At 35.8% G+C, this 23,273-nt stretch overlaps 2 protein-coding genes across 3 annotated transcripts in view; one reads left to right on the top strand and one right to left on the bottom strand.

Annotated features, from left to right (window-relative positions):
* The first annotated feature begins 193 nt into the window (after positions 1-193).
* Positions 194-23,273, top strand: part of LOC123684814 (putative oxidoreductase GLYR1 homolog) — a 29,864-nt gene continuing 6,784 nt past the window's right edge. The window contains exons 1-7 of the mRNA XM_045624281.1: positions 194-317; positions 402-438; positions 598-671; positions 2,101-2,227; positions 3,513-3,593; positions 3,653-3,802; positions 10,156-10,335. Of these exons, the coding sequence (XP_045480237.1) occupies positions 283-317; positions 402-438; positions 598-671; positions 2,101-2,227; positions 3,513-3,593; positions 3,653-3,802; positions 10,156-10,335 (684 nt within the window). The 5' untranslated portion in view covers positions 194-282. The remainder of the gene's footprint in view (positions 318-401; positions 439-597; positions 672-2,100; positions 2,228-3,512; positions 3,594-3,652; positions 3,803-10,155; positions 10,336-23,273) is intronic.
* LOC123684812 (immunoglobulin domain and leucine-rich repeat-containing protein 2) lies at positions 12,899-21,423 on the bottom strand. Of its 2 annotated transcripts, none has more exons than XM_045624273.1 (4): positions 21,033-21,423; positions 15,174-16,967; positions 14,630-14,915; positions 12,899-14,362 (listed from the first exon to the last, which is right to left on the bottom strand). In XM_045624273.1, the coding sequence occupies exons 2-4, from the start codon at positions 16,925-16,927 to the stop codon at positions 13,613-13,615; spliced, it is 2,790 nt and encodes a 929-aa protein (XP_045480229.1). In that variant the 5' UTR covers positions 16,928-16,967; positions 21,033-21,423; the 3' UTR covers positions 12,899-13,612. The 2 variants fall into 2 exon arrangements, with proteins under 2 accessions (XP_045480229.1, XP_045480230.1); XM_045624274.1 differs by lacking the exon at positions 21,033-21,423 and adding an exon at positions 17,022-17,166.

Below are 23,273 nucleotides of genomic sequence, written 5' to 3'. Positions count from 1 at the left end.
CACAACATAAAACTTTCATCAGCTTGACGAAAAAATAAAATTCTTGAAGTGTATATTCCATCTTTAGCTTTTCTTATTGGATTTGAATTTATAAAGGAAGAACATGCAAGAGTAGAAGTAGATACAAAATTCATTAATATTTTTGAACTACTATTAATGTCTTGGATGCTCGTTACTGCGCAGAATCGAAAGCACGCGACTACGGAGCGGCAACAAGGCAAATAAAAATATTATTTAACTTAACATCAGTTTGAGTGAAGCCGTCTTAGGTGGAAGGTTACAATGTCGAGTAAATTTGAAGTTGGCGATCTTGTGTGGTGAGTGTTATAAATGAAAATTCGAACAATTTCTCGTTCGACTATTGAGTGCAGAAAAAATTTTCACAAAAAAAAATTTTTCAGGGCTAAAATGAAGGGATACCCACCGTGGCCCGCTCAAGTAAGTGATGCCGATTCAACCTAACCGTTATTCCCTCCTCTGCGCGCGTCTACGTTTATTTACATACCCAGCATTTCAGCGCAACTAACCTCTTAAATCTAATGAAAATATATATTTTCGTGAATACTGGATTGTAGTGCTAAAAGTGTTGATTTTCAGGTTGTGAATCCACCCCCAAAGAAAGGCAGCAAGAAAAATTGTCAATGGATCTATTTTTTCGGATCTGAAAACTAGTGAGTACTTTCTTAGAATGATTACCCACAGAGTTCTGGTGTAATTTGTTGGAGATAAAGTTGATTGAAGTGATTTCTCGTTAGAACCCACATAAAACTAGTTCAATAAATCACAGACTAACCAGACAATTCACTCTGCCGTTTTTAGGCACGGCGTTTCGTTGACCTTGAATTTCACTATGAACTACTGTAGTAAAAAATGACAAAGATAACCGAACTTCCCACTCTTTCTAAAAAGTTCAAAACGCATGTGATTTGTCAGATTAACCCATTCAAATTTTTGAATTCACCCGACTGCTTATATTCAACTCCTATTCTCTTTGAATATTGAATGTCAAGCTAAATTTATCACACCTCAAGAATTAAAAATTACACCACACTTCTAACAATACACTAAAATAACTGAGTATGAAAGTATGTATCAAAAATGAAATTCCTTGGAATACTAGCATGATTCTAAAAAAAACGTCTATTGGTTGCTTCTTAAAATCTCATTAATGTTCTAAGGGTTGCTTGGTATCTCTGAGATTCAAAAAATCTTTTTCGTCTTACTGACGAATGACTCCTCTGTTTACGGCAGACTATGATTGCAAGGAGAGCTCGAGCAGCGATCCTACTTTGAGAGAAATATTTGAATGTAGAATTATTTGCGATTCATATTTTAAATCAAGCAAGAACAAAATAAAATTTATTTTCTTAGAACCGTCATTTCAATAACATAACCTAAGCGAACGCAAAATCCACGATTCAAATTGAACTATCGCTGCGATTAGTCGAAAGAATCAATCTAGCTCTCTGATTGGTCACCCCGATTCACCCCGAACTCATTCATAAATACGAGTAGAGCGAATTCGAGGTCAACGAAACGCCGGTGACGATTTCCTTTGTAAATGCATAGAGTGAAACATCTGTAGTAATCTGTGAATAAATGCTGAAAGGGTTTCTAAGTGCTGGACTGATTTTTTATCTGGTCATCATTAACTTATTATTTAATTCACTTTTGGGTTTGTTTTTCCCTTAAGTGAATATCATGTGATATTTGTGAATTTCCGAAATATTTAGTATTTAAAGGATGTGAATATTTGGAAAGAGTAATTTCTAGCTTATTAGAGCGCTAATCAGCAAGTTTTTGAGTGGATCGAAAGTTAATCAGAATTTCATGAATAACTTTCAAACATCTTTGTCAGTGCTAGATTTGGAGGAATTATAGAGAATTTCTGGTACATAGAAATAAGTTGAAAGTTTCTCATTTCTCAATTTCAACATACCAATAGAATTGAAAAGAAGTTTTTAAAAGTTTATCATTTTTATAGTTTAATTTTGCTCCCATTCCTCTATCTAGATTTCACTCTAATTCTTTTAGTAATTTGTATGAAAATAGAACTTATTACTTTCAAAGAAACTAATTGTGTTATGTGGTAATTTTAAGTGCTTGGATTGAAGTTGATCAGATCAAATCATATCATGCATTCAAAGATAAGCTCTCAACTGGATCCAAGACTGGTGGATTCAAACAGGCTTTGGAAAAAATTGAAGAATTCATTGAAAAGAAAAAGGTGAGTAGATTACACATTCTAATTTTTGTCATCATTTCTTGTCAAAATATCTTGTTGACTCAACTTAGCATCATGTCATCTGATTTTGCAATGTTTTGAGAAACCTTTTTTCCTTACATATGGATGTTAAATATAAATAATTAAGATTGGTTTCCCCCTACATCCTTATTTGTTAATGTTGAAATTGAATGTGTAGTTGAGTTGATGAATTTGTTTGAGATGATCTGTTCTTAAAAATTAATTTACTTCTGTTATTTCTGATTATAATAGAATTTTGTGTTGAATTATTGATACTTATTATTTATGTATCATAAGTGTCACTTGTGGGGAATGGTTCCTTCCGAATCTGTTGAAGGTTCCATCTTCTCTTCAGAGCATTGAATAACTGTAATAAATTCAATGAAAAAAATGCATATTTCAAGCCTAATTTTTATTGGAAAGTAGATGAATTCATTTTCTCTGTGAGGAAAATTTATTTCATTGGTTGTGGAAAAAACAGTTTACACACATTAAATATTGTCAAATAATTTCAAATGAAGAAATCAGAGTATTTATTCTCAATATCTTATAAATATGATGTGCAAACGCTTGTTGCCATATTAGAACCAGTTTTCTGATTCCATTTGTAGAAAATTCTTGCTATTGGTTAATTTTCAACAGATAGAATTTGTGTTGATTAACAATTTAGTAAAAAAAAATTGATATTTTCCTTCTGATAATGATAAGGTCGCCATTGAATAAGCCTTCAAAATAATCTAAAGAACAGAAACAAGCCTGCATCTGCCTAAAATTTTTAAAAATTTCGCAATGTGAAATAGTGATATTGTATACACTATAATTGATTTGAGTGTCTTGATTTATAAGAAGAGATGCTAGTTCACTAATGGTTATTAATTGCGAGAGCACAACTACAGTTCATAATAACTGATAAGATAATTTGTGTGAAATAATGATTTCTCCATTATTTCATATTTGAAGATGAAAATCAATATTGAATAGCTTTCAATAAAAGAAGAACTATGCATTTATTACAATTATTTTCTTTTATTTTGTGGCAATTCTACAAACAAATTTTATTGTGGATGAGTAATTTTTTTTCTTGTTTTGTTGCCACTAGATGTTTTTTAAATTTACGCATTATAGCTTTTTTAATAATCTCCATAGAATATGTCAATAGAATTAGAATCATCATCATACATTTTCCTTGAATAAAATGATATTTCATATAGAGGAAACCCATTTTTGTCCTATTTTTGATTGAATTTAAAACTAATGCTCTTTGTAGGCCGATCCGAATTATGAAATTGAGATGCCAGCTATTGTTGAAGATAGAGATGAAGATGAAACGCCCAAAAAACCCAAAAAGGTGTGTTTTGAGGTATCTTTGAATTGAATTATCCTTACCTGTATTTTATGTTCCATCAGGCTGTCAAAAGAATGTCCAAAGATGCTGCAATGAGTAGTCCAAGCACTGTGGCTAAAAAACCTAGAAGATCTTCTCCAAAATTCGAAGAAAATGGATCTCATAGTCTTAGTGAAGAGCTTGTTGATATACCAACTAATACAGAGTTTAGGGTGAGTACCTTGTGGGGATTTTACTGTTTTGATTTTGCTGGAAATTGATCATATTGCCTGTAATCCTAATCTTGATTTGAATGAGATGCATCTTGAAATACAACATCATGAGTGGAAACGGCGATAAATAAAAATTTCATGGACATGAATATGGTTACACTCAACTAGTGTAATAAATTTGTTAGAAATTCAATGCTAGAGCTATATTAAAATATCCGATGACTAAAAAAGCTCCAAAGAGGAGTTATTTTTTCCAAGTTATTGTCAACAAGTTTTTTTGTGTTCCAGCTTAAAATATCAAAGTATTCTTCATTTATTCAAATCTGGGGAACTGTTGAGTTTACAATAGGCTATTTGACAGTATAAAAAATATTGACCTAATTATTAACATCATCATATACTAGATTAATGTGGCAGAAAATATTTTATGAAATATGCAAAACCTTTCATCATATGACAAGAAATTAACTGAATTGGGAGAACTTGTTGACGTCACTTCGAAGTAAACGAGTGTGTCGTTTTCATTTTCATTGCTATGCATTTTGTGTTTTTCTGCGCCATTTTCTACAATAAAATATTTTAGTTTTGAGAGATTCATTGTTACCTATAAAAATTTCATTGAAAACTTAGACCACTTAAAACTACACTAAATTCTAACCTCAAACAGATTGATATACATAGTAATTACATTGTAATAAATTCAAGACTTATTCTTGAATAATTTCATTACTCCGATGAATTAAGTTTGGAAGCACTTGATTATATATACTTCCAAGTGACGTCACTGATGACACGTTGCGTATAATTGCAATTTGGTGGTCTCTTTGAATTTTACTTTTTTTTTTTTTTCAAGAAATATTTGGGAAAATTTAAAATATTTCTATGTGATCAATGAGTGTCACTGAATAGTTCAAAAGAGGTTGAAATTCTGTCAAATATTCTATTCGAATATTCAAAAACTTGAACCCTCAGGAATCATCAAAACACACCTAAGCAATGTTGGTTATACTATGCAGGTTTGCCAACTTACTTGAGATTTTGAACAGAATTTCTGCACCTTGTCAACCTTCTGTGATATTCTGCTAAACCTGACCTTTCTGATGCTTAGTTAAGCAGTCAGTAGATTTTATTGCTGAGTTCAAAATTAGTCTTCGATCCTGCAATATTATAATCCTAGCGTTATATAAACTTATTAATTTTACCAGACTAATTTCCCTTATTTCCTCTTTATTTTTGAAGATTTTATTGTATGGGCACTTCTTTGAGTCATAGTAAAGTTCTGGGTTCTAATCCAGATAGAGGATTCGTTATTATTTATCTTTTTTATTTCTCCTAAGCTCCCCTATTACATCTTTCACTTTCATCAGATGAAAGGCTAGGCACCAACTTAACCTAACTTGATCTTCGTCACCCAAAATATTGATTTAGTTTTTTCATTCTTAACATCAAACCTGACCTCATATCAGACTAGGCTTTTTTTTTCGTTTATTTTTCTGAGCCTGGCGGTGTTTGCTTAAAATACGCATGCTTTCAAACTAATTTTTGGGTCATACATGAAATTTAACCTAACTTTTCCCCCTGCAATTTCTCAATTCAGGTCTATCAACACAATTTTTATTTGTTCGACAGGACAAAACTCGAATTAGGATGGACAGTACCTATAACAGTTATGAGAAATGCTTTTTCTAATTTTAGTTCATGTAGTTATATTAAGGGTGTAAAATACCTTTCTTAACAGGTTCTTCAGTGATGAGTCATTTTGATTCTGTGCAGAAATCATTTGATCGATTTTTGTAAGAAACCTTCGTATGTCAGTTTATAATGAACCGACCGATTTTTTCACAAGAAAATTTATAGTCTTTGTTTCATATCATGTTTAGGATTGAAAGGTTTTCAATCGTACCTCAATTATTTCAATGATGAATTTCAAAATTTTTCATGCTGATAAAAAAATACATAAAATCCATTTAGTGTTTTTCGAAAAAAAAATGTATAAGTAACTACTGGTGTATTTGAATTTGAAAATTCAGAATATTAATATATAGAAATAATACCAAATAAGAAAGCGATAAATGACAATTGGCTCAAATAGGGTTTTAGAAAAATTAATAATTCCATGATAATGGAATTTTGAAATTTATCATTGTAGCAATTGAGATAGGATTTGAAAACCTTTCAATTTTTTAAGTAATATAAAACAACTACAGAATCTGTCTGTGAAAGAAATCAGTGAGTTTATTCTGAACTGCCATCCAAAGGTTTCTTCCTAAAATTGAAAGAATCTATCAAGCGATTTCCGCACAGAATCAAAATTAATCTGCACTAAAGTGAAGTACCTAGCGAGAAGGGTAGTGCACACCTGGGATGTCTAAAAACCTGGTGAATGCACTGATTAGATTTTGTTTTGCCAATTTTGAGAATATTAGTTAAGCTTCGTTAAGTCAACTGTAGGTAGAGCTGAGTATTTGAATTTATTCTAGTAAACGTTTTGTGAATATTTCACTGCAGAAGTACCAAATGGAGATGACTTTTCACTGTTTTCTTCTTGAAATTCCTAGGAAATACAAATTTTCGCAAGATGTTCATTCCTTGCACCTTTCTTTGGACACTCAAAATTATACGAGATATAATATAGAAACAACTAATTCATTAAAATTCAGTCACCTTTGTTTTCTTAGATTAGGGCCGTACATAAAAAAATTTTTAAAAACCTTCAGTGCTATCGTATTTTTCCTTTCATTAGTGGATTTTTTATTTTCTTTCGCCACAGTGACATTCTGTACATTTTTCTTATAACGGGACGTTAATAAAATACATATTACAAGCGTTTATTTTACATAGAAAACTGATCCTTGGAGTTCATCTGTTCATTTGATACATCAATCAAATTTAAATCAAAATCAATGGAAAAAAAGATCGAAATGACATTGCGGCGCCGCCACGAAATATTCTCAATTTGGTTGAATGCATTCAAAAATTGACGAGTACATGCACCATGTTTTAGATATCTGATGTACACCTTCAACCTCTGTGACTTGAAACTTCTGTGATAATGCTAGACAACTGTCAGAAATCACAGAAATATATATGAAGGTAGGCGTCAAAATATACACGGGAAAAGACCTAGCGGTACGGAGTTTATAAAAAATACCACAATCTACAGATCTTATTCCAGATCTAGAATTAATGTCGAATAACTGCAATGTTTTTTCTATCCCGACTCTCTTAGTCCTCTGTGAGACCTATACAAGATTCTTCGAGTTAGGCAAACCGCTAATGTTCTGAATAGGTTTTTACTATGTTCCAAATCAGTACTATTCTTTATTTACACAACAGCGAATGGTTGGACGATCCCCCGTAACCAGAAAACCTCTTTTCCGGCTCGGGGTTTGAACCCCCGAACTTCAGCTTAGGAGTACGGTGTCTCCACCTCTGGGCCGAATTCAATTTTGAAAAAGTTCTTGGCAGCAGATGAACTTTTTTTTACACATGATGACCCATACAACATTGACTTATGACCCATAAGAATACTAATTTCTATTCTATATCAGTTTCAAACATCATTGTGCTAAATTCAGTTCAGACTAGGATCATATTAATACATGGTGCTCCTAAATTGACAGTGCAAAGGAAAATGAGAGACTCCTCGGATAATTCTAAGAAATAAAGTCCTATTCACATGAGCCGCAAACGCTTTGTTTTCGAGATATAGGGTGTTTCTTGTAGTCCTACTTTTTTGTGATGATTATACCAGTTTATCGAATTTTCATTGACCTTCGCTACAGATTGAGTAAATAAGTACCAAAACGTATAATTAATTTATTCATCACAGCTTACTAACTGGATCCTTATAATAATTCGGATTTTCTTGAAGATTACTAGAGAATTTTTTGACATATTTTCTCGAAATCGGTAGCAGATACGATAAAACTACAAGAAATCAAAAATTGTAGTACTGGACCAGAGTTTCTTACATTTTTCTGAACGTCCAGTGGTCCACCAGTAGACAGTTCTAAAGGAAAGGAGCGGGGACTGTTTCAGAATCAATATCACCCTGTAGATTTGCATTCAAAATCAGCAAGTCACTTGATGAAAATTGGAATATCTTCGCCAAATTCAAGTTGCATATCTTGTGAGAGGAAGGCGCTATGAGAAAAAAAAACTTGAACACCCTTTATCTCAAAAACAAAGCGTTTACGGGTCCATGCTTATAGGACTCTTTTTTTTGGATGATCCAATTTAGGCACACCCTGCATAAGCAACTGTAAAGATGAGTTTTTCCCACAAACGTATCTTATAGGCTAGGCAATCTGACCTAACTTAACTAATCCTGTCCACGTATCAACCCATACTGTCATCTGGTGCATTATCATCTTGTTTCAAAAAGGTTCTTTTACTTTCTCATAGTACGTGGTTTAATTCGAAAGCAGTGTATGTCTACCAGTTTTTTATTTTCTTGAAAGCAGTATTTCACTATGCTGCTACTGCAGTACTATGTTGATCGGATCTGATCTGTACTTGTTTAGGTACCGTATACCATTACCGGTATTACCAGAGAAGCAAGCGTTTTTCTAATTTGAAACCTACCATTCGAAAATTGAATGTGTGTTCTATCATGTATGCCAAAATCATTCTCCAACTCCAGTGGCCTCATTCTGTAGAACAAAGGGCATTTTCAACGACAGTGTCCCGTTTGCAGTCCTAGAATGACCCTAAGCTCAGCCAAAGACTGCCATATTAGCTTTTTTATGCAAGATGAAAAACATTTCATCAAGAACCTTTTTTTCTTCCCCAAGTCTGGGTGTAAACCTTTAGAAGGATCTCGTATTCTAGATATCTCACTGCTTAACCGTTGCTTGTAATATCTTAATCTTCTAAGCCCACAGAAGGGTTTAAGGCAGCAGGTGTTACCTGATGATGATTTTGTTTCAGTTCGTCACCTTGTTCATTGCTTCAATACTACTATACCCTGGTACCCACAGCAGAGTCACTTTGTTAGCTCTAGCTCAAGGTTCTCAGATAGCTCTTTGTCTGTTGTAGTGTGAATGCTTTGCTTTGAAGACATTTTTTATCATATAGGTATAATATAGACAGTTCATAAAAGTGAGGTTTTATGAAGGTCTGAATCTCTACAGTTCATGCAATATAACCATATGTATTCATGGATTAAGTCCATAACTCATTATACCTTCATGTGATTAATTTTCACTCGAATACATAACTTAAAATAATTTTAGATAAGAAACCTTTTATGTACATTAGGAAATGAAAAGGTATTAATAAAAGTAGATATCCGAATTCGTTTATGTGAATATATCGTAGCCTTGAATGCCGGCTCCATGAGGATGATGCCTTCATTTTCCAAGAAGAAAGCAAGCAGCGTATCTCTTTACAGATATTCTAATAGGAGCAGTTAGCCTATAGCGTCTCCTAAGGATTTCCAGTGCAAATCTTCAACTTTAAATTCAATTTTTTTTTCTGAATCGATAAAAATAGATCGAATTTTTTTATTCAACAACTTAGTTGGTTATCATCATATTGCAATTTTTCTCAAACGCTATAGCAACCTAAGATTAAAGTGGCGACTTTTGAAGAGACCAGCCTACTTGGATTTGATGATATTGGTCCTTTTCCACTTGATTTCCGCATAGTTTCTTATGGCGGCGCTCACGTCGTCTTTCTGTCAATGTCGTTTTGAGGTTAAATCAATAAAAAAGTACAGAACAAAAGATTCTCAATTTTGTATTGATGCCGTTGATTAGTTAATTCTTTGTATAGCGCTACCTTAAGGAAGAAAAGAGAAAAGGGACCCATGCCGAGTCGAGTCTCCAGAATAATCTCGCACAAAATCTATTCGGTGGATACATCAAGGTTAGTGACAATGGTGTCAAATATGTGTATGTAAAGAAAGTGACGCATGCTATCCGGGAAAGTATGAAGTATGTAATGATTCGTTTATCGAATTATTTGAAGGTTAGAAATCTATAGATTGCCTACTGATTGTGAGTAAAATAGCATTTCAACCAACTTCTTTGTGATCCCACAACTAATTGTGAAATTTTGCCTCGGTATTAAAATTCTCACAGCGAAAAAATTGCATGGATTCGACCCATCAACAAACTCAACCGGCAAATTTGAACCTCAAACTTACCATTTAGGTCTTTTGTATCAAAATATATGGCTTTTACGAACGGCCTGCCGACATAAAAATAAACGCCTAAAAAAGAGGAATTTCAAGTATTGATGGTAGAAGCCGGAAGCCCATCTTCATATAGAAAGCTATCCAAACGCGGTCCGAAGTACAACCCAGACCGACTCGAAAAAATCTTCTGAACTTTTTTTTTCTTATCCAGGACACATCTTCCCCCACCACCGATCTAAACAGTACCGCAGACTCGTCAAAGGAGAAGCTGCAGACTCCCTCAAATCTGGCCTTCGGTTTCATGGGTCTAGGTGTGATGGGCACCGGCATGGTCCAGAACCTCATAAACTCCGGCCATCGGGTCAATCTGTGGAACAGGACCATAGAGAAGGTGAGTGCCACTTTGTTTTTTAATTTAACGACCACTGTGGGGTTCCCAGTTAACCAGCTGATAATTTGGAAGATGTAGGAAAGTTTTAAGAGGTTGTTAGGCAAATTTGGCAAGTTTCTCGAGAATATTGGTGGTGAATTTTTAGGAGGTTTTGAGATTAAAGTTATAACCGCCACTCCTAATAGTAACACCAGCACTTATGATTTGGATAGGAACAATCATATGATAAATGGATAAAGCCTTTTTCTTTAATTATATAAAAAAATGATTATGGACATCGCTTATTTAAATTTTGAACTATTCAATCTTGATAATAACTACAAGGAAATTCATTACATACAAAAGATGTCGGTAAAGTTTTCAATGAAGAGTTTAAAATAGTGAATGAAGCGAAATGTCTTCAAAATTAAAGAGATATAGATGTTACATCCAATAGCATGCCTTCAGCCAATTCATTGAATTATTGGAAGACAGATAATGATATTTTGAAATTCATTTTTTATATTGAAAAAATATATTTAATGAAGCTCTTTCTGATGGACCAACCTAGGCACAGAATATCTGACCTTTTAAAATTCGGTTAACTCTCTGTTACATCTTCGTTTGTCTTGTTAGAACCTGCCTTCCTAATAGGCTTGAAAGAATGATTTGAAAAATATAATGTTTTTTTGTTCAGTTGTGTGTCTCATATATTGACTTTGTTATTTTAGGCTGTTCATAAAATTGAGCAAAAAAATTATTTGGTGGTTCTACCCCACGGATAGGGAGAATTTTGTTTGTAGATTGTATAATATTACTGCATATAAATTCATTATTATATAAATCTGAATCATTCACCAATTCTTGGATTTCAAGAATTGTGTTTGTTATGCGGAGGGGCTCGATAAGTTTAGACCAATGACTATAGCTCAATAAATAACCAAACTGAAAAAACTTTAACTTTTACACAAGATCTTTAACTTTTACAGATAGCTACATGGTCATCATAATAACTATAAAATATTCGTGGCATATGAAAAAAGTTTTTAGTTTATCTTACTTCCTTCTCATAGAAGTTGCTAGTAACGATATTATTGAAACTAATAATTCAATAGAAAAATGAATTGTAGGTTATTCGTGATATTTTTTCAAATGCATCCAACATTCATCCAAAAATGGAGAAATCGATATTTTCTGATAACCTCGGCAATATAACTATACATAACTTTGAAATGATGATCTTATTGTGTTCAAAATCTTTTCAGTGATTTATTGTTGAATTATGGGCTATCTACTTTCGAAATATTTATTCTTGGCTGCGTATATTAACAGTTATGATTGAATAAATCTCTAGTAATAACAAACAACTACACAAAGTATGCATAATATTTCAATTGAAATTTCAGATTTTAACGATAGTCTTCAGTCGTTGGAAAAAATAAATTTGAACTATTTTGATGGGACATTAATGAAGCATTCAGAGTAATTTTCGAAATTCGTTGGTTGCTCAAATTGGGTTTTGATATACTTGTGTTTGAAGAAATTAGTTTGCATCGTTTGTATGACACTGTTATATTATTGACATTTCCAATACAATTAGGAGATATGATACAAGCCAGTCATGCAACAGAAGTTAATTTTATTTCAGGTCTATACTTTCACTAATATCAGGAAGTTTTTCAATCTGCTGTTATTGAGCATAATTTTCTTAGTTGAAGATATCGTCAACAAAATTTACTTTTGGAACTTTGATTACTTTTTTCAATTACTAAAAATCAATTTATCTTTTCTCTCTACGCCAACAGGATGAGCACTAAAGCTAAAGTGTATACTCTTATCCATGGAATCTACAGAAACAAAAAGTTGCAGGTTGCGTTAGTGAACTTGATTTGTTGGCGATGTAGGAAGATTTTGAGATTTTTTTAATCGTTTTGAAAATTTGTTCGACATATATTGGTATCAAATTTTATTAAGTTTTAAGCAGATTTTGTGATGAAAGTCATAAATCTCCTTTAATAGCGATCTCAACCATTAAAAATTAAGTTCCTAATTATTCAGTAAGAATTATCGCCCAATAAACTTGTTCTCGAGGATTGAAACATCGTCATCAAACGTATGTAAACCTTCCGAGGATAAGGGCGTTATTTCAACTTGAGCAGATTCAGTAAGACCACTATGAACTTGAAAAATGTAATGCTCAATAGGATGAGAATATTATGAAAATTAGATTATAGGGAAATATCCCATTATCTCTCTTGCGCTCGATAAGGTATTCTTAATCTAATTTCAAGAGCATCAAATATTTCATACGAAAGTGGCTTGCTTAAAAATCTTAGGTACCCATGTATTTCCAATGATATAACTCAATCTCGGTTTACAGTAATATGACACATAATAATGAAACCAAATATTCATAAAATTCTAATTCCTCTCTAATTCTTGATAAGAATGATAATTATTTGAACATTCATTATTTATTTATGGAAGGAATTAGGTTAAATATTTTCATGAAATCGGTTTGTGGTCAAGCAGATCACAGCACATAAGAAATAAATAAGGAAGAAGATCAATAATAAAATAAAAAAACCATTCAACGTTTTATTGGATAAGAATAATATTCAGAAAATATAACAGTCTAAATTCATCATTATTATATCCCTAATTATACAACTTATAAAAAAGGAAACGGAAATTCCGAAAGATCTTGGAAAGAGTGCCGTTACAATGGAAAAACCAGCAGCTACTCTGCTATCGCCATTTCATCAATAGCTTTTTTATATACGGAGTGAAAACCAAGTATACACACAAAATTCTAAAAGTTATATCATCTTTATTGAAAAATAGTGTTTATTCTTATTTGGTACCCGCTTAAGTCCCTAAATACCAGTGTAGACAATACCGCAACACACGATTTAAAAAAAAATTGAAATAAAATTAAGGAATATTCACGAGGATTCGAAACACCAGATCGAAACTAAATGAACTACCGATTATTTACAAACTTCTCTAGAAACGGGTTGTGTGTATGTGTGTCAATTAGCCTAAAGAGTTACAACAAGAAGCTTTAGTTGCGTCTTCTTGGAAGCAGCGTGTCTGGAGAGAAAAAAACACGACTCGAACTGCGCATCAGTCTTCGATCTCGATTGACTAGGGAGTCACCGTTACGGCTAGCCGGCGCCCCCATCTTGTGGTCACAGAAACGAACTAATTTGCTTGGCACTAGAGAGCGCTCGCGGATTCTACACTGCGACGGTCAATAAATACCTCATATCACAGCTTCACTAAACGGCGAAACATACTACAGCACCGTCTCGAGTCTCGCAGAGTCCTCATCCAAATCTGTGTCGTTGTCCTTGTACGGAGGCGGTGCAGAGGACTCGGACGAGTCCACGTTCTCCGCGGGTTCCATTACCTCCGTGAAGAACCTCACCTTCGCGTTCCTCGTCCTTGTCGCGTGACTCTCGACCTTCGGCAACTTCACCTCCGGCAATTTCACATCCTCCTTCAGGAAGTCGTCCTGCTGATGCTTCTGCCCCTGGCTGTTCATCATTGAGAACTCGAGGTCCTGCATCAGGACCGATCTGGAAGAACACGGCTGCTCCAGGTACAGCGGATCCGGCCTGTCCTGGATGTAATTGATGTGTATACCGGGTGGCGGCGAAACTGGCGAGGTAGTCTTGGAGGCCAGGGACCTCTCCGTCGGGGTGTAGTAGAGCGACAACCTGCTCTGGTTCAGCTCGGTGTTTATGTCTTCTAGCTGCGCCAGTTTCTCGATCTTGGCCTTGATGTAAGAATCCAGACTCTCCACTTCATTGTTGTCCAGCACCAAGGATTCAGCGCGACCGCAAGGCCCCGCCCTGCAGTTCTCGAAGTAAAGACTGGGTAGGTTCTCTATGACCTTGTTAAGGGTCTGCTGCTGGTACTTGTAGGTTTCCCTGATTTGAAGCACCTTGTGGGAGGAGAATTTGCGGATCTTATTTCTCTGGAACACGTAGTTCTCCCTCACCCAGTTCAGCTGGCTGGTCGAGTAGTCCCTGACCTTTTTGACCTACAGGAAGGACAAATTTTTAGATACTGAATTATGGTGAACCTAGAAGTTCAAAAACGCATCATTTCTTAAAATATTTGTTCAATTACTTGTTGGATCTAGTGGTTGAAATTTGAATTGGATATGTATTTTAGCTTCCAGATTAAGACTATCTTATCACCGTTTAAGAATGAATTAACTTGCACAAAATTTAACGCCAAAGTTATTAAACAGTTCTAACTGAATCAATACGTGAATGGTATTAAGAAATCACTTTCGAAATCTCACCTGGTCTTGGTACTGTCCCCTTAGCGTAGTAATGTGGGCAGAACTGATATCCCTGAAGTCTTTGAGGTGCTTAGTCTGCGAATGATAGCTGTTCTGTATCCACTCCATCTGCTGGTTGCAGTTTTCCCTGATCCTAGACACCTGCTGGGCGTAGTTGTCCCTGAGTCTCTCGAGTTGTTGCGACTTGTACTGTTCGATGTTTTCCAGCATGGCGTAAATCTGCTTAGCCCTCGGCGACACTCTGTCCCGTTTGTAGAAGCTGCAGAAGTTGTTGAACAGGCCGAACCTATACAGCAAAACAGACAGCTCTAATTCAAATCTCCGTGAATTGATTTATTTAGAATATACATCAAACAATACTTAAGACGACAATTATTGAAATTATCGTGAACATTTTGAAAAGCTAAGCCTAAAATTAGTAAAAATTTCTACGTATCCAATAAAGCAAGCGTTACTGGCGTCAGTGGTTATTAAATTTATTGTGAACATGTTTTTAAAAAATGTATGTTATCACTACTGTTAACTTTCTTCTGATGAGTCATACCTTCTGATCAAGTAGCGTAGGAACTGAATGATGAGGGTGAGAGCCAAAAATGCAGATGCACACTGCGCGCCCACAAGCAAACTGATGATTCTCACATAGTTCCAGTCGGCCGGATCGATATGTAGCAGCACGTTGTCTGTGGTGTTGGCAATGGGGTTGCTGGCGTAGCAAATGTACCTCCCGCAGTCGCTCCTGGTGACGTTCTTGATGAGTAAGGTGCCGTTGTCCAGGACCTGTATCCTGGGCGGTATCACCCTCATGGGCACCATCAGCTTATCGTGGGCGTGAGGGTGTTTTTCGAAAACATCAGGTATGGCAGGATCGGGGTTCCAATGGAACACTTCTCGGGTGGGAGTGATCCACGTAATGGAAGGAGGAGGATTGGCGGAGTATTTGCACTCGAGTAGGGCGTTGGATCGGAGCCGGTACTGCATGGTGGGCGTCTTGAAGGTCATGTATGGAGCGGTACAGTTTAGATGTTGGAGAGTGGGAATCATGTCGTTAGGATAAGCGTAAGGACCGCAGCTTAGATCGGACAGGGTTAAGTTAGACTTCTTCTTACTCTCGACCCAGGGCGCGAACCAAAACATACGGCAGTCGCACGCCCAAGGATTGTTCGATATGTTCAGGTACTTTAGGTGCGTGAGATTGGCGATGGACTCGTGCAAGAACGTTAGTCCGTTCCCGCTTATATCCAGTTCTTCGATGAGCGGGGTGTCCGAGAAGATGTAACTCTCGATCTTCTTGAGCTTCTTGTTACGTCTGACGTTCAGTTTTCGTAGCCTCGGCACGCCCAGCAGTTCGCTGTTGTGGAACTCTTCGATGTTGGTTTCGTCGACTGTCAGGCTCTGCAGTTCGGGGCTGAAGTGGAGCAGTCCGAAGGGGAAGTTGCTGATTTGGGTACCGCTGAGATCCAGCGACTTCAGTCTACGGAGACCCCTGAAGGTGCCGCTAGGAATATTGACGATTGGGTTGTGAGCAACGTTCAAAAACTCCAGGTTTATTAAGGAATCGAAAATGCCTTTGGAGAAGTACTGGATGGAATTGTGAGATATGTCGAGACAGTGTAGGCTCTGCAAGTCGGCCAAGGCGTTGGAAGTGAAATTCGCCAACTTGTTATTGTTCAGGAGTAAGATCTCCACGTACCGATTGTACTTGAAGAAATGATCCAATATCTTGACGATTCTGTTGTACGACAGATCCAGTATCTTGAGGTTATGCATAGGATGGAACACTTGGAAGGGTATGGCAACTAGGGAGTTGTGGGAGAGGTATAGCTCTTTGAGATCCAATCCCTGGAAGGTTGTTCTTTGGACGTCGTCGATGTGGTTGTTTGAGAGGTTCATCACAGTCAACTTTGGGAACCTTTCGAAGTGGAAGTCGACCAGCTTTACCAGGTCGTTTTGTGAGATGTCTAGATGTAGGAGACTGCTGGAATTTGTGACGGTTTCGCGTACGTCTTTGAGCCCGCTTAGCCTCCATTTCAGGCTCCTAAGGTGGGAGGCGTCAAGCTTGGAACCGTCCAAAAAGGTGACGTTGGACAGTTCCACCCTGTTGACGATGTCGGGAACGGTCAGGTCGACGGTGACGCCGTCGGAGCATCTTAGGAGGTAACGGTCTTTGACGTAACATTTGGGGGCGTCGTCCAGGTCGCTGTATAATTGAGAGTCTGCATCCGCGCAGCTTAGTAGGTAGACGAAGAGTATCCATAGGGGAAGCGCTGAGAAGTGGTTCAATCGGCGAGTGGTTTCCATCTCACTAGCGACATTTTCCGGTTGCTTATATCGGGGAGGGCTGAAACAAGAGAAAAAAAAGGTTTCGGTACGGTAATGATCTGACGTTAATTACTTGGCCGAATTTGACTTTCTCGACGATATTCATTCCAAATCTAATGGATCGCTTTCGGTCGATACCGACGATCTTCGTGCTTTCACGTCTAATTTTTAGAAAAGACGGAGCGTTTTTAGGGTTATTTGCTGTCTGTCATGGTGACAAGACTCGTATCTATGCTCCAGTTCATGGGCCTATTTATTATATGTCTATGGCCTAGGGAACACAGATGTTTGAAAAATGTATTAAATTTTGACCTACTCTTCTGCCATAACCTTAATATTTTAAGACTTTTCGGTATGGTGTTTCGATTGAGATTTCATGGTGTATTTTTCAGTTTTGGGGAAAAATAATGAGTCGAAACAGTTTCATTTAATTTGAGAATTTCGTATTGTTATTGTAGCAATATTTTTGAATGCAGTATATATTTCGTGTGGTTTATTGTTACTGTTGTTTGTGGTTTTAATTATCTCTCATGTTTTACTTATAAACAGAATTGATTATGTCGATTGGCGAGTTTTGTGAGAAATAAGTCTTTGTGGAATCGAATATGTAGCTCCACAAAAAAAAACTGAAAGAGATTTCTCGTATTCTCTTTCGTTCGAACAAAACATGCGAAACGCTAATACATTTATCCGTGTATTCGTAATTAGATATACAAGCAAGAAAAGTAACTCCTATAAATAGACCCATTTAAAAACCTATAATTATTCTCGTGGGAACAAATGAAATGGAAGGAAAATATTACTGACAGACCTCTTAAAACCGAGTAATATGTTCGTTGATCGATAATGAACCCAACAGACCGCTTTATATCCAGACCTGAAACAGGATGATACCGATGTTGGGAGTTTGTTTAGTCGGCAATATGCGTATCTAACATTTGCATAAGATTCAACGCTCCGCTATACACACCGGTTTAATCCGAGAGGACTGGTGCATGTTATCTTACACCTGGTTACAAATTCTAATTCCGCTCTGAGGACCTCTAAACAGTCCTCTATCCCAAAGTGCCAAGATGCAAGAATGTTGATAATTAATGAAGATGGTATTCATTAATTTCTGATGAAATGATCGTGGTCGGTGTCGTGTGCATCATAATTGAAATGGTCTCCGATCGAAATGGACGCGTATTACTCTGAGCATAACTATAATTGTATTTGTAGAGAACGGGCTAGCCAGCTTTCTCTGTTGAAAAAGTAAAGGGAATTTGTCATTTCCTGTTGTTTACGTTTGATCAGTCCATTTGCACTGCAAGGATCTTGAAAACTCGTCGTATTTTATCGACCACGTTATTCTCCTGATATGGCTCCGGTAGACTTTTCGTCAAAATTGAAATTACCGCTTTAAGCCTACTATTTTTCACTAGATATACAAGAGATCGGATGAAAATAGCTGATACTTGAAAACCGGTTTAAATCTGAAGAATCCAAAAATCACTATAAAGGTCAAAGGTAAAATACCACTCATAACTTTCCTTAAAATAAATAAGAACCCAGCAGGCGTTGTTCTAGCTTTCGGCTTTCGTTTTGTTCATACCATTGACTTAAAAAATATGAAAAGCATGTAATCACCACAATTTGATGCCAACGGACTATCATAAATAATTTTCATTTTTGTACAAATTTACATGAATATTTTCAGTTGGAAGCTTATATTCTGAGGCATGCCACTTTGGAATCCTAGAATTTCATATAAAAATTATAATTTTTATTTTCTTTCGAATGCTTAACAATCTTTATAAACCATCTTTATAATCCCTTGTAATGTCTGACAAATTGACGTCTACAACTTGACATCGATTCTCAAATTTCTATAAACAAAATATTCTATAAAAAAAATCAAGATTGTCGTCTACTGTGAGTTAATATTTTCTCTAGTTTCTAGATTTGTCAGTATAATCAACCTAGTTAAGAATGCATATTAAGATTTAAAATCAGTTGATCAAGAAATTTGAAATGCATTAATACAATTGATTAATATTTCGGACATTTTCGTTCTGGATGATTTTTCACTTTTTTTACAAGCTGAGATGATATGATAAACTTTTATGAGAAATTCAGAAGGTTTTATTCATTGCCATCATTTGCTGTTCATTGTGTTACATTATAATTATTAATTTTGCTAACTCCTTTCCGGTCAGGTGTCTGTAATATCCTTAGTTTTATTGATCTTTCTTCTAAAAATTTCATGAGAACAGTATGATTTTTTTTCAATTTAGTGTTTCGAAAATAATCCTGAAATTACTACAAATTGACAATATAAACGTGTTTTTTATTTACTGTAATCTCTTTCGACATTAATTCACCCTCGAATTCACCTCAAATACTGAAATATCAAAAATAATCAACATTTTCACTACATTTCTACCGTCTGATACTCATCAGACCTTCAGTGACCGAATTGCGAACAAATAAAAAGTGGCAGAACTACTCAATCTTCTTGTTTTATCTTCGTGCGTCAACTTTCCGTGTTCGGTCTAAATTGCTCCACGGCTATTTCCAGGGATCCCATCAAAATAACTTTTCCACGCTTTTCTGCCTCTAACCTAGAATCGATAAAACACAGCTTGAACACACGACAGTGTCCTCTAAATCCCATTTTCAATCCGATATACTTTTCTTAAGTGCTAATCGTGGTTAACAGATTGGGTTCTATCCCGATTTTTGGGTTATCTAATGCGATAACCCATTCGGGAAAAACATCAATCCTTAAAAGTTTAACGTCGGTTATTAAATTTTGCAGGCGCAGGATTTCTGCGAAAAAACAATTACAAAACTATTCAGCAAAAAATTGAAATATTAGCTGCCCCTCTTCTTTTCAAACTTAAAAGTATGAATCGTTACATGAACAAAGTTTGAAGAGCGAATTACCTAATTGGAGTAAAAGTAACGAAGTATCCTTTCGCAACAATCATGGAAATTTAATTTAGCCAATTTAATTGCGCTCTGCAATCAATCTTTTTACCGGATCGAACTGAAATATACGTGAAAGCATTCTTCAGCCTTCAAAAAAAATTATTTTCGTTAAATAGCGCCTAAACGACGTCTGGTAATCGAGAAGGAAATTGAACAACCTCTTTGTCTATAAAGAACAATGTGACCCAAACAATTCTGAAATTTATTGGTCCTTCGATATGGATTTCCAATTCTATACCAAGTTCGTAACTTTTAATTGTGTTCGACTCGGAGAAATTAAGTTTGAACACGCAGTGAGAGTCATTTCTCACCATTTTGGATATAATTAGATACGTTAATAGGCCCATTCGAAGAATGTACTTGTATTTATAAACTTCTGTGTACGTGCGATTAAAAACTTCAATTCATGAAGATCATGTTACAGTTCAATTGAAGTATATCCTTATCAGAACAATAACAATTCAACGAAATATTCTAACTCCTCAAATAGCTTCGACTCTGGCCTTATCGTTGTGACCTCTCTGCTTTCTGCGATTGTACACTGTAATAATGTACCTATCATGAATTTGTGGGCATTTGTAACGTACCTGTGCCATATTATAAATACTTTTCTGTTGGGGTTATGATCCTGAACACATTCCAGACAGAATTGCCAAAATATTTGCGACAATCCCAAAATAATTAGTAAGAGACTGTTTCAGCTACGATGTTTTATTTTAATTACTGGTAAAAACGAAAAAACCACGAATTATTGATAGCCTTCGTCAAAACTTTACTGCTGATTCAAGAAAACAGATTAAATTAGAATATTCTTCGAAAAGTTTCGGTTCACAAGGGAGTCAGGTGTTCAAAATATCAACTTCAATCGCCCAAATCCCGTGTTGATAGACAATAAACTCGAAGTCATGGTTTAAGCAAGGTGTCAACAATGTAATTAAATTACACCTATCGCTCGAGGTAAACTGGAGCATGTTACGAAATGCAAATTGCTTTCTCCGGGTTTTTTGTTTGTCGGAAAGCTCACAGAACGTTACGAAATGCCTCTATGGGTGAACACAAAGACCACTCTCGCTGTCATCGTTCGTAATAATTCACACTGATGCATACATACCATTTTCGAACGTGTGTAAATAATCCCAAAAAATAACGGTGTAAACGCGCAAGATGATCGTTGTATCCAGATGTGAAATTGCTTCCGGAAAAAAATACACTGTGCCGTTCACACACGTGAAAACGTACTGAACGGGACCACTGCGATGTGCACTACAACTAACAGAACGCCGACTGGGAAGAAAACTGACAGAAGCAAGACGTCCTGTTTTTCGATTTCGACCGTATGCCGTCTTTCAGCTGCTCGGTTGGGTGAGCTGGCAACGTTCTACGGTCCCTGACGCCATTATTATTGCTGCATAGAGGGGAGTCGCTGTATCGCCAACGGGTCGAACCATCTCGGAACGAACGAGGTGAGGCGGCTTGGCAACAACGCTCCGACGATCCGCCTGCGTCTGAGCGAAAATGGCGCGGGTCCCGCGAGTTTTTTCCGCTGTTGCGACAGCGGCGTTGCCCTTTGTTGGGAAGGGTCTAGGTCGGAGGGAGAGAGTTTCGCCAATTGTAATTTCGCGGAAAATGGGCAAGGTTGACCTTTCTTCGATGACGCGTCGATCGGAGGAAAGTCGTACGAGCGATCTGGTACGGTGACCTTTTTTTCGAGAGTTTGATGTCAGAGGTTCTTGCTTATCGCTAGTCGTTATCTGTCTAGATTCCAGATCAATTAGTTACAATTGATGGAATATTGATGACGGATTTCAATATGGTCGTGATATTATGTAGCGGTCGTAAAAGGGCAACTATTGAGGTTAAGGTTTTCAGGGTTCAGTAACATATGGAAGGAAACTTTGTGGTTTTGCGTGGTATTGTTATCATTATTATACGATTAACTGTGAAAGTCCTGTACTAAAAATAAATAGGTACAATTGACACATGATTACTACACATTTTCATTGTTTACACATTGGTTTTAAGTTGAATGAATTTTAAATTCACTCAATTTCATTGTTTGTTGTGTCATAGCTGGCCAAACACGCACTTCTGCTGTCGAAATACAGAGTGGTTCTAAATCGATGCGACAGATTTCAATTTTTCTGAGATAAGTTTTTCGAATAACTTTTTAATCAAAATCCTTTCTTTTCCATTTTACAGTCGTTTTGAATTGTTGGGTTTTGTTGAGGCATATTGAAAGAAAGCAATTTGGGTTCATACTTAAATTTTTCGTAGACTTATGATGTAGAAAAGGAGAATTTTTCATTCCTGGAACATAAGCTTCAAATCTGGTTTCTTAATTATATAATTAATTAAATGGTTTCTTGATTTTTTCATCTTATACGAGGGTATTTAAGTTTTATCTTTATTGGAGCGCTGAACTAAAAGGCTAAGGTTAAACTTTCTCGTCGTTTCTGTGAAGAATGTACAGCAATAACGTGAATGATATGGTCAATTACGAACTAAAACGTTGAGGACAAGAACAACTACTTTTGAGGAAGGTTTCCGTAGGTTTTGAAGTCGGAATATAGCGCTCAGGTAATATTTAACACCTGTTGTATGTTCCAACCGTCCTATTTCTGAAACACTTGGGATGATGATGATGCAGAAAAAAGTCTAGAAAGATGAAGTAGAAGTATACATACAAAATTATATTAATTTTGTTCAATGAGCTATTTGACTGTATAAAGAATATATTGATTATTTATTCACGTTTTCATAGATTGAATTGAAACAGGATTTTCTTAAATTGGAGTTGCAAACAGAAATGTGACATTCCTTGAATAATTTAAAAAAGTCCTATAGATATGACCCCGTAAACGCTTTTGTTCAAAGTATACAGGGTGTTTGATTTTTTCTCATAGCATCTGCACTTCACAAGATTAACTGAAAAATTGTCATAGATATTCCAATTTAGAGTTTTCAGAGTTATATGACAATTTCTATTGCAAATCTACAGGCCAATAGCAGGAAAATACAAATTCTTATAGAAATCCAGTTAATTTGTTGTTATTACCATATTAGTTTTGGTGGTTTTTTTCCCGATCTGTAGCAATGATTCGATAAACTCGTACAATCAAAACTAGGACTACAATAAACACCCTGTATCTCAAAAATTTAACGTTTGCGACCCATGTTTATAGGAAGATTTTTCTTAAAATTGTCCAGAGAATCTCTTCTCATGGTCGTTTGTATCTCCAAAAGTTTTTTATTAATCATGTAGAAAACTGCTCTCGAAACTTGAATAAGCCATGTACAGGGTGTTCCTGAATTGAAGATAGAAACAAAAATGAGAGATTCCTTTGATAATATT

Source organism: Harmonia axyridis, chromosome 7, assembly GCF_914767665.1.
Source record: "Harmonia axyridis chromosome 7, icHarAxyr1.1, whole genome shotgun sequence".
Classification (NCBI taxonomy): domain Eukaryota; kingdom Metazoa; phylum Arthropoda; class Insecta; order Coleoptera; family Coccinellidae; genus Harmonia; species Harmonia axyridis.
This window is presented reverse-complemented; position numbering and strand designations above follow the sequence as displayed.